This window comes from Fomitiporia mediterranea, assembly GCF_000271605.1.
Source record: "Fomitiporia mediterranea MF3/22 unplaced genomic scaffold FOMMEscaffold_1, whole genome shotgun sequence".
Lineage (NCBI taxonomy): Eukaryota > Fungi > Basidiomycota > Agaricomycetes > Hymenochaetales > Hymenochaetaceae > Fomitiporia > Fomitiporia mediterranea.
Window position 1 is genome coordinate 7,470,633 of NW_006760386.1, and position 17,489 is coordinate 7,488,121.

Consider the following 17,489-nt stretch of genomic DNA (forward strand, 5'->3'; position numbering starts at 1 on the left):
GACGAAAAAGAAGAATACGGTCTCGTGACCGTGCAGAAAGATGCGCGTCTATGCTTAGAGACAAGGAACAATTAGGATGGCTATTAGGTAGAAGTTCGAGAGCAGCACAGAGCAGCTCAATAAATGGCTTCATCAAGGTCTTCTGGACACTTACACGCTCAAGATTTTTGTGTAGATAGGGCCCTGTGAGAACTTGATCATGGTAGCTGGTGCAAATCACATACCAGCCTGTTTTCTCTTTTTCTTCGGTTTCTTCTCTCCTTTCTCCTCTTTTTTCACCTCCTCTTTGTTCCCCTCAATATCGGAACCAGTACATTCGTTTATATCAACTGTGATCAAGTCATCATCATCTGGATCCACATTGCCATCTCCTCTGCCAGTGTGATTAAGAAACCCTGAAAAAAAGGTGAGCAGAGTATATGCTCACAGAAATATAGATACATACGCCTTGTCTCCTTGTACAACCGAAATATAATGTTCCATTTGGTCGTACACTGTGCTAGAGTGTACTGATTGTCGAATACAACTTGAGAAGCCTTGAGAAAAATTGCAAAGGTGAGGAGCAAATATTGTGAGCAAGACCTGAAGAAATACATACCTTCAGCATAATTTTACTCAAACTGTTTGAGACCTTATTCCAATTCTCTGGTGAGCAGACAAACTCAACAAGCTTGAGAGTGGTTCCCTTGTCCCATTTTGCTTTTGTTGCCCCTGAAACAACAAGTTTGCCCTCATTTTTGACCTTCTCATCAACATCAGTGTCTGATATACCAGAAGTGCATGCATTCCTTCCAGACCTAGAACCCTTTCCTGTCTTCTTCGTCTGTGCCTTAGGATTTACCTTCAGTGCTTCTTCTGCCTTGGGGGAAACAACTTGAGGAAGTACTTGAGCTTGCTGATGCATGGATTGTATCAGATATGGGTGTGCTGGAGCCATTGCCATTGAATGAAGTGCTTGAGCTGTGTCTGGCCAGTCAGGCTCAGGTGTCTGTGAATGCAAGATTGGGCTCAGGGTGACAGGCCCATAAAACCCAGCCAAAAACTGAGTCTGGGTGAAAGATGGTTGTGTATATGTATGTGCATAAGATGAGTTAAATGGGATTACAGGAGTTTGAGGCTGAGAAGAGGCCCTAAATGGGTCTTGAGACTGCTCAGGATTCATAGGGAATTGTCTGAATGAAAAAATGACTGTTTTTTGCTGTATTCTTTGCAATGTCTTACTCTTGTTCCTAGTGCTCCTCTCATTTTTTACTGTTTATGGTAGGCTTACAAATTTTTATTATTTAACATTAATTTAACTACATTTAATGATCAACAAGCTATGCACAAGTTGATCACATCAATTCTTTGCAGTTGTGAGGGTGCTCGGCATCACTTCTTTCAGGGGTTTCTGCAAGCCGAGCTTCCTCGCAACTCACAACGCGCAACAGAATTGAGATGGGCTAGGGGCAGAAAACCCTGGATGGAAGCGTGTTATACCGGAAGCGGTCAGAGGGAAAGCTTGGGTTAGAGACACATGCCTGATGCCGCTAATCAAGGGATCTTCATGTGCTCACGACCTCCCCAATTGATATCCAGTGCTAACCAGATCAATTTCGCGTAGAGAATAGAAGGGTCCGCCGAGAAAAGCGTCTCCGAATTGAATGCTGATGTTGTATTCAATTGAATATGAAGGTCCCGTTGTCCGGAATGAATTCTAGATTTAAGATTACAGATAACGCAATGCACCACTCGTGACTTTCTCCACGTGATGTACGAATTCTCGTCCCTGTTCGCTCCCCGTCGGTCCAAGAGAGAGCAAAGTGCAGGCGCTGAAGTCGTCATAGTCTCGACTTCGATGACGTTATGAATGCAAGCGAGACAAAGCGATACAGTGCTCTCTCGCGGTACATTCGGTATTTTTTCCCGAATTTCAGAGCAATTTTCTCGGTAAGTAACGTGACGCCAAATGCTGAATCAAAATTCAGGGACAAACTGCCGAACGAAGCCAGCACATGGAAGTAGCTTTAGCATGCGCTGATCGGATTAGCCTTCTCCTCTTGGGCCCCCTCATCCGACCCTTGGTCGATGTTCTCGCTGTTTAAACTTGTGAACAGCGTCAAAATGGACGCTCTGAACCAGCTTGGGAAGTACGAAGCAGCTGCAAAGTTACGTTACGGATAACATTGATTGCTGACATGTTATCATCCTCGAGTTTCTGTAGAGTTATCTCCGATTCGATCATTATTCCACACCGAATCCTGTTGGTATTGGAAATCCCTTGATGGCCGATACCCGACGGCCCTACCCTAACGGAGCAACTGCCTATACCCACGGAATGCGTCCAGATGATCATCATAAACTTACGGCCTATATACATATCCCGGCACATCCAATCTCTCCCAGGTCGTCGACGGTGGAAGTGTCCCTGCTCCACCTGCCGTTCTTACACCTCAGCCCTTTTTGCTCACCCTGCTCGACGAACCCCTCCTCAGACAAAGGGACAGAGGGATGATCGTCGCAAGCCCCCGCCCCGTCGCCGCCGTGCCCGAGCTCGCACCGCTCTTGCGGCTGCGTGCGGACGAGCTCCAGCTCCAGATATCCCAGATGCAAATGGGGATGGGAGCGACATTGGGAATTCCGACACTGGCTCAGTCGGACGAATGCCATAACAAGCCTCGATCACCATCATCAGCCAGTGGCGACCAACCGCCCAAGTATACCAGACACTCGATCTCGTATACCTTTACGCACACAACCCAACCCTCCACTTCCTCAACGTCATCTTCCATGTCCGGCTCTGCATCCACTTCGACTTACCGTCCTTCTTTTGATTCTTTCGACGCGCACTCAGAACATGCGCCGACGCAAGACCAGCAGCATAAGGAACAGGCGGAAGGCAGAAGTGCTCCGCTCCAGGTGTGTATTCGTCTCTTCCACGCCAATCCCCTATCCCTGCAACTTCGGCCTCGAGGCTGTCTCCGCGTCTGAATTCGATTTCTCTCGCTATTCCGACCCTTTGCTGACGGCCTCGTGTATAGTCCCTTCATCCCGAGGAGCAGGAAAGTGCCCCGCCATACGACTCGTCCTTCGCAGACACGAATTTGTCTGGTCTCCCATTAGAGGCATTATCCGCACTCTCATTATCACGAGAGAACCTTGACGACCTTCGACGCGCGAACTTTGATGAGCTAGATGAGCTTGATCGGTCGGATGACCGACTGGATCCAGATGCCATTATCAGGAAGCGGATCACGCACAACTTCCTCCTGGCTCGTCAGAGTGCAATCACGTTCGCAAGTTCCGTATACAGTGACAGAAACCAGCAACGAGAAAGCCTGTATTCGACCTATGACTATGACCCAACCCGCGCAAGTGTGCAAACGTACGGCTCTAGTGTACTCACGTATGGTTCGCGTGCTTCTCAATTGATTGATGGTGAGGACATTGGAATGAATGGAGGAGATGGTTCGCGCCCCGTTGCCCCGCTTCCTTGGCTTCCTAGACCAAGTGCGCTCGATCGGATACAACACAGTTCGCCACACCTCAATATCGTTGGTGGGCGCGCGAGAAGTGGGAGCGTGGGTTCTACTTCGGGGACCGGCCGCCGACCTCTACCGCCACTGCCGACACCGATCTCTGCCACCATGTCCACAGGGCTTTCCCCTTACCCACCATTACCTCCAATGCGTGATCGGAGTGTCAGCCTTCCTTCTCGGTCAAACTCTTCCGGTTCTAGCTATTCCGTTTCATCTGCTTCCAGTGCTGGGCGTCGTCCTCGGCCGCTTCCACGAACACCGACCTCTGCTGTTTCCAACAACTTACCGGATATTCTTGAAGGAGAGTCAACGGAAGGAGTACCGCCGAGTTCAGGCCCGATGAGGTCGAATAGCATGTTCTTGTCACCCACGTCCTCCACAGCTCCGTTGAATTTATCCGGGAGAGGACGACGCAGCGCTACTTTTCGGTATAGTACTATCGGTTATGGTCAGGTTTCACGTGCGGCGGCAGCACTCCTCCGAGCAAATGAGAGTGACCAAAATGGCGGGCAAGGAGGGAGAACGGGCAATGGGAACGCTTCTTTGAATGGCTTAAAGTCGTACGGGAGGACTGTATCGCGGGCCTCGACGAGGAGTGCTCGTTCCACATACCTTGTCCCAGATGTCGACGAGCTCGTGCGCATCCTTGATTCGATGGATGATGGGTCTGGGTCGGGCTCGAGTAATGAAAACGTGCCAGTTACTCCGCTGGCAGGGCCGTGGGAGCCCAAATACGCGACCCGTAAGACGGATGAGGGCGAAGAGGAGATCGACATCGGTGCCGTACTATCCCGTAGCAGGAGTGTGGTCAGTGTCCCTTCCAGTGAGAAACGTGGAGCAGCCTCTACGCTTGAGGATCTCCGCGTTGCGCAGAGTATTGGGCTACCTACACCCGCTGCGACACCGAAGAGTTCTCCACATCGTCACCCGACGAAACTTCCGTCGTCAAACTCAAGTACGAGCTCGAAGACGCCTACGAAAGCGAGTACCACTGCAAGTTCGAAGCCTGCTTTGCAGGTGAAGCCGGTGGATAAGGAACAGCAGTCGCCTGTCCCGACGAGCGCCGATGCACTGTCCTTGACGAGCTTTCCTCTTCCACCTTTGGCACCGTTGTACATACCCGCACCCAGTGCGGTAGGCGTTGGAGATATGCCAATCCCCAGTGCATCGAGTGGGATTGTGCCGAGTCCGAGTATGGCAGACTTTGGAAAGAGCCCCGCGGAGCGTGCCACGCTTCCCGGAATGGTGAAAGAGGAGAAGACGCCAACTCCTCAGGTATGTTATCGTCAAACGGCATCTACGAAGATATACTCAGTTATTTTCTATTTCAGCCTACTACTCCACCGAGACACATCAGTGCAAGAGAAGCGATTGTAGATCTCAAGAATCGCGTCTCAGAACTACCTGTGTTTAATCTCACCGGAAAGAGCGCACTCAAGAAGTTCCCTGGAGGTGTTCCGCTTCTCGGCCTACCCAAACCGCCGCGCCGCCGTGCTCAATCGGTAAGCACTGGTGCCATTTCCAAGGACGCGCCAAACGCGAAGAAAAAGCAGCTCCAGCCTCCGACCATCGACGTTTCCGCAGCCAACGCACTACCTCCCCCGAGCTCATTTAGTGTTGGAAAGACCGCGGACGCACAATCTGCTCCTGCTCATAGCCTCTTTTTCAATCAAGATAAGCCGACGGTTCTCTATACAACCCCGGCTCCAGCTCCGGCACCGAGCGTCGCCCCGCTTCGAATCCGCAGAACCTCAAGCGCCGGTCAGACTCAGACGAGCACTCGGGCAGAGGCTATCAAGATTCAAATACCGCCTGCCGTTGACGTGCCGCAAAGTGCAAGTGCTTTACAGACGACTTTCGGAGCGACCAGTGACCTATTGGTATCTGGTCGTGCTCAGCGTGCAACGTCATTCTGCGTCTCTCCGGGCACACCTACGCCGGCTGTTGCACCGCTGAAACTGAAGATTAGCAAGGCTTGCGCGAAGAGAGCTCGTAGTTCAACCGTTGGGCCAGTCCTCCAGACAGTCTCGAAGCAAGATGAGCGAATTAAATCGGACCTGGTAGCGATCCCTTCTGTGCCACCAACTCCGCCTCCTAAAATTTGCAATATCTCGGAGACGGACGCTTCCGAGGAATCGGAGAGCGACCAGCTGCCGACGCCTACAGCAGCCAACCCTCTAGTTTCTAATGGTGCTGAACCTCTTGGGCAATTAGGGAATACGAAGAACTTGTCTGTCCTAAGTTGTGGGTCTTCGCTGTCTGCTCTGCAGCAAGCTACGGGTCACGCCTCGTTAGATCCAGCCTTCGCGGATATTATCAAGAGTATTGCGGGCGCGAGCGAGGAGGAACAGATGGGTAGCTTGTTGACAATCGCGAGCAGTATCAACACAGAGCATCACGCTTCCGGTTATAATGCTGGATTCTTCGCCCCATTCGCCGATGCGAGTCGTGAGGACGATGAAGAGTTCGTCGACATTGAGGAGGAAGGCGAAGCGACTTCGAAGAGAAAGGAGACTGTCCGGAAGAGTATGGCATCGGGCATCAGTACTAGTGACCGTAGAAGGAGCAAGGGCCGAAGCCTCAGCTCACTGAAGAAACGGCATTCGACTCGCTCTGCTGCTGCCGTACGGGCGGCCATTCGCGCTCTCCCTGACCCGAACACGTTCCCAATTCCCACTTCAGCAGGTAGTGTCGCAACAAACAGCAGCGCTCTCGATGGTGGTTCGGATTACACCGGTTTTGGGATACGTCCATCGCCACTTCCCAAACTGAAAGTTGTGACGAAGTTCAAGGGTGGAACTGTGCTTCTTCCAGCATCGACCGCGCCGCTCTCAGCGACGTCGACGAAGTCCTCCATGTCAACTTTCAGTGGGCACTCGCGCAATGCGAGCGGCGTGAGCATTGTCACCAAACGCGTGTCGACAGCTACCGGATCAAGGAAGATGAATCGTCTCACGTTGACGGATCCACGAAGCCCGATGACGGATGCAGCTGTTGCTGCTGCCACGCTCGTCGCTCGCGTACGCCAGAAGCGTGCTGCACTTGCTGCGCGCAATCGCTCAACTGGAATCAATGCTGTTCATGTACACAATCAAGGACAGGTTATCCACATTCAGCGAGGACACGCACGCACAGGATCTGGTTCAAGTGGTAATGCTTTACGGTCAAAACTCAAGATGTCTGGTAGTGGCTTCTTCGGCGGGTGAGTTGGGATAATTATTAATCTTACACTGACATTTGGAACTTATTTGTCTCTTGCGATAATTTGATATTAGCTTGACTGCACGCGCTCTCCGTACTCCGGGCCCTGCCGCCAATACTGATGCCGACGCCGTACTGCGCAGTGGCCCGCGGGAACATCGACCAATCATTTGTCGTGTCTGCAAAACGCGAACAAGCGTTGCGTCGTCGCACAAAGGCGAACTGGATTTATGTGCTTGATTTTCAAATCACCAGACTATCTCTTCCACTTGATCCACGATTACATGATAACCACTTCACATCGCCTTCTATCTAATGTATCGTCGGTCTCAATACCGGATTACTATCGCTACCTCCATTCCTTAGGGCGCCTCTTTCGCGGAAAGGATATATACGCGCGGATGGGGTTCATGGGGCTTTGGCCCTTCTACGATTTCCTCGTGTATCATCAGTGTAGAGTATCTATTCGTAAATTATCTAGGCTCAGTTTTTCATCATGTTTGTATATCCCGCTTCGACGTATATGCTCTCCCTCTCTGCTAGTCTTGTTTTCCACCTACCTTGCACTTCTTTTGACACTGGTTACGCACTGCATGTTGTCTTTTTATTTCGCCTTTGATTTCCACTGTTGTCATATTACAAATCTTCGTCAATCTTTTTGATTTAGCCTCTCCTTTGACACTGTACTTTGGACTTATGTTCTGCATAGCATCTACACTCCTTTACCCCTTTGTTCTTCCCTTCCTCATTTTCCTGTTTCATACTTTAAGGACCTTTGTGTCAGTTTGTGGTTAATGGTCTCGATGTGTTTTTTAAATATATGCGCGCCATTCACCAACTGCAAGGAGATCGAGAAGTTACACAAATACTGAAGAAGAGGATATTTCATAGTATGTGCATTGTGGGTCCGTGATTAGGTAATAAGAACATTTTGGAAATGCACATTACTTCATCGCCTCTTCGAGAAGACGACTTAGATTCAGAATGTATGTCATGCTAGCATTGTCCATATATTATATCCGGTCGAGCCCATCTAAACACTTATGAATGTTGTCATATATATACTTTTTATTCTTTAATGCTTACAATTGAAATTAATTTATTCTGTAACAGCCCTCTATGATTGACTCTGGAGTACACAACTATGATCATACACACCCTTGAACTATCTAGAACAGTGTCTGAAATTATGGAAATTACTCACTTATTTTATAAATGTATACAATAAACTTGTAAAGTTCTGTTCTTGCACTCTTGTGAGGTCCTTTTTTTGGTTCAATACACTAAACTGAACAAACTAACCATAAATTTGTAACTTTGACTGATTATTATTGACTGTATCACTGCATTTATTGATTCTATTCATTCTCTTCCATCACATTTTCTCTAACCTAATGAATTTTGTTCACAAATTGACTATACAGACTTTGTACAGTTACAGTAAGTATTTTATTGTATATTTCTGAGAATTAATAGTCTGACTCCTAGTCTTGTTCCTTTTCCCCTGTCAACTTCTGAACCTCTTTCTAATTCAGTACTCTCTGAAAGTCATCCATGAGCTTCCTACAGACTGCTATCTGATTGAAGATTTTAAACTAATTTACATTAATAGGAACCTTCTTAATTATTGTCTTAAATATTATATATATTATTTGGTTAGTTCTTTTTCCAGTATTACTCAAGTCTTCTGATTGCTTCATTTCTATATAACAAAGCTGTTATAGTCTTACAGACTTTCACAACAAACAATTTACTATTCCTAACAGTTATAATATATATTAGAATAGTATCAGTATTATAAAGGAAATGTAGAGTAGTAATAATATACTTGCTTAAAGACCTGTACTTTGTAAGATTTTTTTTTTCTTTAATAGTTACTCTTCTGAACATTTTTAATATAATAAATCCTTGCTAATATAGTCAAGTTAAGCTATAGAATAGTACTCTCTCTATATTTATTATACAGAACTGAAACATAATTCTAAGTAATATTGAATAAATATTAGTATAAGTAACATAATATAAATTTTGTCATTCTTTAAAACTGAATCTTGACAAGTTTTATAGTTTTGTAAGAATATATATACATACTATTTATTCAAGAATCTTATATAGTTAATATTATATTCCTTGTGTATGAGTTTTTTTAGACCTAAAACTGAGTGTACAATACTCTAAGTTGGTTCAAATGAATGATATTATATAGTTACTAATTTACATGTTGAAATATACTTAGAATATTGAGTATACATATTATTTTACTATATATTTGAGTTTGCTAAAATTGAGCATTTTCCCATAGTCTCTCTACACTTAATAAAGGTTCTTTTGAGTACTGTTCATGATTGTAAATTCATTATAAATAAATAAGACTACATTCAAATAGTTTTAATAGTTTTATTATAAGTTTATAAGTTAGAGAAGTACTATTAGAGTAATATGTATAATAAAGACTTATTACTTGATGTGGACTAGAAATCCATAAGCAACTTTAATTAATTAGTAAAGGGACTTGTAGAAAGGCTTTAGCAATTTAGAGTAAAATGCTAAGAGTTGTATAAGTCTCTCAAAATTAAAGAGCTAGACTTGTAAAGATTGACATTTAATATTTGTGTTATATTACTTATAATTTTTGTTAAGTTGTAGTCAGACATTTCTTTATTTCAAACTCTAACATGTTTGTAAGTACTAACAAGTAGGTTTAAGCACTTGTAGACACATAGACACTTGTAGAGAGTTGTACATATTTATATCTTTATTTAGTATATATTAAAGTATATTTACTTTACTAAGCTATCTCAAAAATTTTCTACTGTCCTGTAAGTACTTCTACTAATTAATTAAAGTTACTTACTATAAGAAAGTTATTTGTAAGTGTAGTATTTGTAGGAATTTGTCAACCATAGTATAATACTATAGAAAGCCTTACTATATATACTATAATCCCTCTTTTCTAACAATCCCTCTTTTCCAATTTTATATTCACACACAAACTACTTTACTTTAAGTTACTAAAAAATTCATGGAGAAATTAAAAATCTATAAATACTATTATTTTCAGTAGTCATTCACATTATAATTAGCCTTCTTAATTTTTCCAATGAATATTTTAGCATGATGATATTACAAAACAAATCATACATACATACATACTTATATTTAAAATCCTGAGAGTTTAACTGTTTTCCATGAATTATAATTGAGTAAAGACTGTTTGAGAGTAACAAAAGGTGACAATTATGCTAAGGTAATGTAACATTTAGTACAAGCAGAGAGCTTTACTGAGCTTGGATCTATGTAACATAGTGTGACAAAATTGGAAAAGAGGGATTGTATCCTTTTACAGTTTAGAAAAAATCATAAAAATTATTTTGAAAAGAGATTTTGATTTATTATGCTCTAATCTTTGTACATGAAAAATTTAAAGCCAAAATGTCTACAATGTGACCTGTATAACTGTGACATAGAACAGAAGTTGTCAATTATTATAAGACCTTTGATTAGTTTCTACATCCAATTCTACCTCTTTCCCTTACTAAACAATACAGTCAAATTATTCAACTTTTACACTAGTTTGTCCCTTAGTCTTTATAATTATCCTATATTAAACCATCTTGTTTCCTCTCACTTTGTTCAGTGTTAGAGTTTTCTGCTAAAGTTATTAAGGAGTACATTTACTTTGCTCAGACTTACTAGAAGACTCAGAGCTCTACTAATAATGACAACACTGTCTCTCTAACTATTACTGTGTCAGCCTTCTTCTCTCTAGGCTTTAGTAGTAATACTGTGTCTAGCACTACTTCCTATTTGCCTGATTTACATACTGTCTCTAAGGTAGAGGCTCTGTCATACTATATAGGCCTCCCTTCTGAGCCTATACTTATTTACTATACAGGTAAGGAGTAGTAGTCTCTACCTAGAGAACCTGAAGCCTAATACTGTTTGAAGGAGCTGTAAGAAGTTTTTGACCATCTGATTATAAAGGTCTAGTACTATGACTTAGTCTAAAAGGTTGTTTCTGTTATAGACAATTATAAGGTTAGTAAATATTTATTATATTGTAGAATTTACTAATTAGGATTTCTAGATTCTCTTTATAATAATAGACATTGTTTGTTTCAAGAATGTTAAGGTTAACAAAGTGTCTAAGGACAAAGAAGAGAGTAAGGATGAAGAAACAGTTAAGACTAAAAAACTAGTCCTTAGTCTTATTACAATCTGGATTAGTGTCTTTCCTAAGTCTACTACTATTACAGCTACTTACTATACAGTTTAGAGTATCTTAATCCTTCTCTAGAAGTATTAGATTACTAACATCAGGAAAAAGTCGCATTTCTTATAATGTATTGCAGACTTTGTAAAGTATAATGTAAGTATTGTATATATATTGTAATAAAATTATAAAGATCTTACAGTTATTTGCAAAGTATATACAATACTTATATTACTTTTACAAAGTCTACAATGTATTATAATGAATCTGACTTTTTCCTAATAAATATTAATGTTGACTTCTGTAAGTCTATCTACATATATAATATTAGTTCTTAGCTTTTCAAACCTGTTAAGGACCTAAACCTAATTGTCAACATTATTAGTCCTCTCACCCCTGCTCTTAGTCTCTACATCTCCACTAGGGTCAGGCCTAACACTCAGGAAACTATAGCTCTCTACCTTACTAAAGGTAGTAGTAATAATAGGCTTTTAGACCTTTTATATTGTCATATTCTTATTAAATCCTAGGAAAGCAACCTTAACTACTCTTACCACTCTAGTGTGCCTACTAGAGATGTCCTCCTACTCAGTAAGAGTGCCTATACTAACATTGTCAATTTGATCAAACTCACAATCACAGACTATAGAAACTCAATCAAGTATTAGAGGAAGTAGATTGAATCATTTAAGGAAAGGGAGAAGGGTAAAGATACTACTAATGTTACAAAGACTAAGGTATATTAGATTAAGACTGAGGGGTTAGTAGACAAGGTGGTGAAGACAATAAAGGAACTTAGAGAGTTGTTTGATCAGGTCAATAAGGAGTGGAAGAAACTTAACAACTATGTTATTAGCTACATCCTCTACTCCTCTCCTATCTGTCTTAGTATTAGTGAGCAACATTTTACAAAGGATTAGAGAGTATTTGTGGTTGACCAGACTAAGTTTAGTAATAGTTTCTAGAGTAATAAAATGGATCTTAGTGTGTTTTGACTGTCTGACTAAGACTGTCTACTAATCTAAATGTTGTTTATATATAGGAATAAAGATGTTGTCTACTAAGTTTAAGAGAAAGTGTTTCCCCTACAGAGATACTTACTAGGAGTTTGAATATTCCAAAGATTGTCTACTTCTACTTAAGAGAGTCATTACTAACAACTTGATACATACTCCTAACATGTAGGACTCAAACAGTAAAGCATACTTGTTAGTTACTAAGAGGGGTAATACTACTAGCACTACTCTTAACTGTACAAATAGTATCTTCTCTATTGTTTGTAACTACTTTAGTAACATGTTTATCAACCAAACCTTGTTAGAGTAGTGTATAATCAACTATAGTAACAAGTTAGACATCTTTTTAAAACCTAGCAATTCAGACTCAATCATTACTAATATCTCTGACTGTATTAGTAACATACTTACTAGCAGTTCTGGTAAGACTAAGACTCTTGACACAATCTATACTATACTATTCTAGTAGCTTCTTAAACATATCTAGGACAGTAAGTTCTCTAATACTCACCTTAGTATTATTGTTTAGGTATCTTAACATTAACAAGGAATGCTTTTAATGTTTGTCTATTTTCTGTCTTATTACCTTATACTTACTTTAATAACCTTAATATCTAGGCCTTAAACTAGTGACTTGTTGTTTAAGTTTGTCTTATTAGCTACTCTATTCTGTTACAGTGTATGTTTTACTGTTAGTCTGGATTTTGTTCCTTGACTAATCAAGTATTCCTGGAAGAATCTTCTGCAAAATACTCTATTGTTATTACTTTGTAATTGTTTTATTTGTATTCTGTATTGTGTAAATATGTTTGTGCTCTATTAAACATATTAAGTATATGTATTGTCTTTTGTCTGTAATTTTAATAAAGATACCTAACATGTTGTATCATCAACTAACATTAATAGATATCATATATTCTTATATCCTTCATAGGATACTGGACCTATTATATTTATATGTATTATATTACTGTAGTTTGCACTTATTTCTGAAGATCTTGTTTTCAGATGTGCTGTTTGTTCAATGTTTGCTTTTATACAGTCAACACATTGTTTCTCATCAAAGTTTGTTATCTTCTGAGATAATATTGTTGTATTGTTTCATAATAAACGTTTAATATAATCATAACTGATATGACTAAAACATTTATGTAGATTGTAAACACTGATTCTACTTACAGAATTCATATAATAAGTGTTTCTTAATGTATATAGGTTGTTTTTGAGTTTGATTGTTCCTATTTCATGTTGTCTATAATAAATAATGCATTCCAATTGTTTGAACATGAATGCAAAACTGTTGTTGCATAATAATGCTTGACTTATAAGTAAGAAGTTTAAATCCGAATAATAATAAACATTTCTCAACATTATTTTACTAATTACAGGATAATGTGTATTTCCTGAATTCCCCTTTTTAATTTTGATAATCATATCTCTAGCCTTTATAAGAGTTACTGTTAATTTGTTTGTGAGTGTAACTGTTACCAGGGATATGTTTTGTATATTTGTAAGACAAAAGTAATACAGTGTAGCATGTATTGTTGTACCAGAATCAATTATATCAATTGTATTAAGAATATATTTATTTATTAATGTGTTATTTTTGTCCAAAATGTTATTATAACATACCCAATTTGTAAATGAGTTGTTTGAGTTTGTGTTTGCAATAGTATTTGCCTGCTGAGAGACTAGTATCTCTGTCATTTTGACATCTGATACCTGTTTGATATACATGCTTGTGTGTACTATAGTTGCTACTAGTACAGACTTTGCTTCTATTGCTTCTACCACATTAGCTGACAGATTAGACTTTTTGGCTTGGGCATCTAGTGTCAATTGAGTCAGTGACTTCCAGCAATCACAGGAGAAGTGCTCTGATTTGCTGCAATTGTAGTATTTTGATACAGAGGTTGATTTGCTTGTATTTTTGTTAATTTGTTTATTTCTGTGCTTTTTATCTTTTGTACAAAACATATTTGCCTGTCTACATATTGTAGGCTTGTTATTATTGTATTGTATAGGATTTTTAATGTGAAAATCATTAAATGCTTGACATAGTACTATAATAAGTCTTTGTGGCTTTATAGGTTAATACTCAGATTTGGGTTTTCTGTTGTAAAACATATTTCAAGCTTGTTCCATAGCTGTAATAGTACTACTATATTTGGAAGGAGTTGTAGTGTAAATAGCCACTCAATACATAGTGTCTGTAGGTTTTAAATTGTCTGCTACAAGCTGTGTATATATTTGCTCTAGCTTATCAAGCATTTGTCCAAAGTTTTTAACATGGTTATTACATTTAAATAGTGAAGACTCATTATATGCTTTATACATAACTGTATGAGAGTTGAAGCATTCTTCTAATCCACTCATAAGAGTTTTAATCAATGTTCCAGTATGTATAAAGTTAGCCATTATATGATCCACTACTTTATCAATTATTACTGTATAAATTGTGTACACAACCTTAATGTCTTTAGGCTTTGGTTCATTTGTGAACAAGTATGTATAGCCTGTTGCTACAATAGTAGAGTTGATCTGGTACTTCCATATTTTGAATCTGGATGTGTCTTTTAGTTGAGCAATGTTGTGTCCAAAGTGTTTAGAGACATTAGCAGGTTTGTAGTGAGTCAGATTTGTCCTACTTGTCTGCTCCAAAGATGTAGATGGATTTGTTTCAGTTCTGTTCAAGACAAACATGTTGCAGGTACTTAGAGAGTCCATCATAGATACATAGTATCAGTGTAAGGTAGTATAGTGTACTTGTAATATGAGGTGTTAAGCAAAGAGTACAAGGCTCATAACCTGTTAGAATGTGTATTCTTAAGTTATCACACAAGTAATGAGAGTGTCAACCCTAATAATCATTATGTATTTGGTTAATAAGTTGTTTGTTTTTATATTATTTGTCTGTCTGTATGTCTCAGATGACCAAAGTATCATTATCTCATATCTGATACTTATTACATATCTGAGACATGTCTTGTATTACATATCTAATACATGTTTTAGAGTTCTGTGTCTGTTCTGTTTGTATGTGTATTAATTATTTTACTAATACTGTATTGTCTGTAATTGTATTATCAATCATAATACATGTTAACAAAACTGTATACACAAACAGAACTCAACTTCATACTCTTCTACCTTAGTAGAACTATACTAGACTCAATTAACAAGGTTGATCATTTAGAGGTCAAACTGAAGGAAACAGAAGAGAAGTATAAGAAGTACAAGATATAAATCTATAATTAAAGCTACTAAATGACAAATATAGAAGTACTATAGTAAGAGTAAGTACAAACAAACTATTAATTGTCTTTCATACTGTTAGAATGTGTATTCTTAGGTTATCACACAAGTAATGAGAGTGTCAACCCTGATAATTGTTATGTATTTGGTTAATAAGTTGTTTGTTTTTATATTATTTGTCTGTCTGTATGTCTCAGATGACCAAAGTATTATTATCTTATATCTGATACTTATTGCATATCTGAGACATGTCTTGTATTGTGTATCCAATACATGTCTCAGAGTTCTGCATCTGTTCTGTTTGTATACATATTAATTATTTCACTAATACTGTATTGTCTGTAATTGTATCATTGATTGTAATACATGTTAACAGTCCCCTTCAAACATTTACAAGACCTATTAAGTCTGTAAGGTGTTTGATTTTTGGAACATGTAATGATTTAGTTAGGATGTCTGCTCTTTGATTGTCTGTTTGAACATACTTAATATTAATAAGTTGTTCCTCAACATAGCATTTAATGAAATTGTGTTGTAAGCCAATATGCTTGGTTTGTGTTGAGTATTTCGTTTCGTCTGCTTCTATAGATTTAATTACTGCTTGGTTATCACAATAAATATTTGTAGGTGCATCAGAGATCTGTAGTATCTTATCTGCTAAGTATTGTAATACTATAGCTTCTTGTATTCTGTTTGATAGCACTATTATTTCTGCTTTGTACATTGATAAGGATACTAGTTTTTGTCCTTTACTTGACTAAGATATAAGCAATTCTCCTAAGAAGAATGTGTATCTGGATATTACTTTATTATTTTCTTGCATCATTCTGTCTGTGTCCATATAACTAGTAATATTATTATGGTTTCCTTGTCCAAATATTAACCATTTGTCTTTGGTTCCCTTTAAGTATTGTATGTAATGTACTACAGTATTATAATGTAACATGCTCAGGGATTTTAAGTGTTTTGCAAGTTGAGATGTTATAAACACTATGTCTGGTTGTGTACAATCTGCAATATATTACAAGGATCCAACCATATTCATATACAGTATTTTGGACATAAATGTGCATTCATCTTCTGGTAGATTATTGTCTGTAACTAATTGTGTATTTGGTTGCATAGGCGTTTGTAAATTCCTATTGTTTTGCAATTTATATTGAATTAATATGTTTTTGATATAATGTCTTTGTCTCATCATTATTGTTTGTTTGTTTCTGTTACATTTGATTTCTATGCCTAGTAACTAATGTAATTTGCCTCTGTCTGTAATTTCTATATGTGATCATAGAGAGTTTTTAATCATATCAATAACATTATTACTTTGCACAACAATAATTATATCATTAATGTGAATTAATAGTATTACAACCATACATTTGTTTTTCTTTACATAGAATACTACAAAGTCATATTCTGATCATATAAAACTAATTGTATTAAGTATTCAGTATAAAGTTTTATACCATTGTTGTCTGGCTTGTTTTAAACTGTATAATGCTTTGTGCAATTGTAATACTTGTCCAGGTTTTAACTTTATTAAATCACCTGGTGGAGGTTTAATGAATATTATTTTGTTGTTATTGAGTTCTCTGTTTAAGTATGTAGATTTAACATCTATTTAATGTATTTTATAGTTCTTTGAACATCCCTATACAATTGCAAGTCTTATTGAAGATATGTGTACAGTAGGTGCAAATAGATCATTATTATAATAATCTTTACTATCTTGTTGAAATATTCCTTGTACAACTAATCTAGCTTTTTGTTTCTCAATAGAATTATCTGCTAGACATTTTGTTTTATATACAAATTGTGTTCTAATAACATTTGCATTATTAGGAGGATATACTGTCTCCCATGTATTGGAGTGTATTAATTGTTGTACTTCATCATTCATAGCTTTGTTCTAAAGCTTGCAATCACTTCTATTGATTGCTTCTTTATACAATAATGGATCTGCCATTATTTCTGTATGTAGATTGTTAAATTTGTTAAGATAAATCATAATATTTGTTTTGTCAACATATAATAAACCTTTTGAGTGTTTATTAGGTAAATTTGTTTCACCTAAACGTTCTGTAGTTTTGCACTTTTGAGTAGAGCACTGTAATTGTGTAGTTCTGTCAGATTCTCAATTGGATTCATTAGATTACATGTTGTTTACCAACTTTTGCTTGTTTTGTATTTTCTGTTAGTGATTTACTTTCTTAGAAAGTGTTTCCTTGTCTTCCAAGGGTACACTAAGGTTCTGTTGTAAATGCAGAGCTATTCTGAAGCAATAGT

At 38.6% G+C, this 17,489-nt stretch overlaps 2 protein-coding genes across 2 annotated transcripts; one reads left to right on the forward strand and one right to left on the reverse strand.

The window, feature by feature from the left end:
* Positions 1-216: 216 nt before the first annotated feature.
* On the reverse strand, positions 217-1,162 carry FOMMEDRAFT_151148 (uncharacterized protein; the record flags this gene model as incomplete). Its single annotated transcript, XM_007262248.1, has 3 exons — positions 217-395; positions 446-536; positions 599-1,162. The coding sequence occupies 3 exons, from the start codon at positions 1,160-1,162 to the stop codon at positions 217-219; spliced, it is 834 nt and encodes a 277-aa protein (XP_007262310.1).
* Positions 1,163-2,457: 1,295 nt separating this feature from the next.
* FOMMEDRAFT_16751 (uncharacterized protein) lies at positions 2,458-7,455 on the forward strand. The gene is made up of 4 exons (XM_007262249.1): positions 2,458-2,898; positions 3,021-4,793; positions 4,850-6,720; positions 6,787-7,455. The coding sequence occupies exons 1-4, from the start codon at positions 2,491-2,493 to the stop codon at positions 6,791-6,793; spliced, it is 4,059 nt and encodes a 1,352-aa protein (XP_007262311.1). The 5' UTR covers positions 2,458-2,490; the 3' UTR covers positions 6,794-7,455.
* Positions 7,456-17,489: the final 10,034 nt, after the last annotated feature.

Bases quoted from the DNA above. Each gene is read 5' to 3' on its own strand.
- FOMMEDRAFT_16751 (XM_007262249.1), top strand. From the start codon at position 2,491: ATGATCGTCGCAAGCCCCCGCCCCGTCGCCGCCGTGCCCGAGCTCGCA. The intron at 2,899-3,020 runs GTGTGTATTCGT...CCTCGTGTATAG, and splicing joins GCAGAAGTGCTCCGCTCCAG to TCCCTTCATCCCGAGGAGCA. The intron at 4,794-4,849 runs GTATGTTATCGT...TTTCTATTTCAG, and splicing joins AGAAGACGCCAACTCCTCAG to CCTACTACTCCACCGAGACA.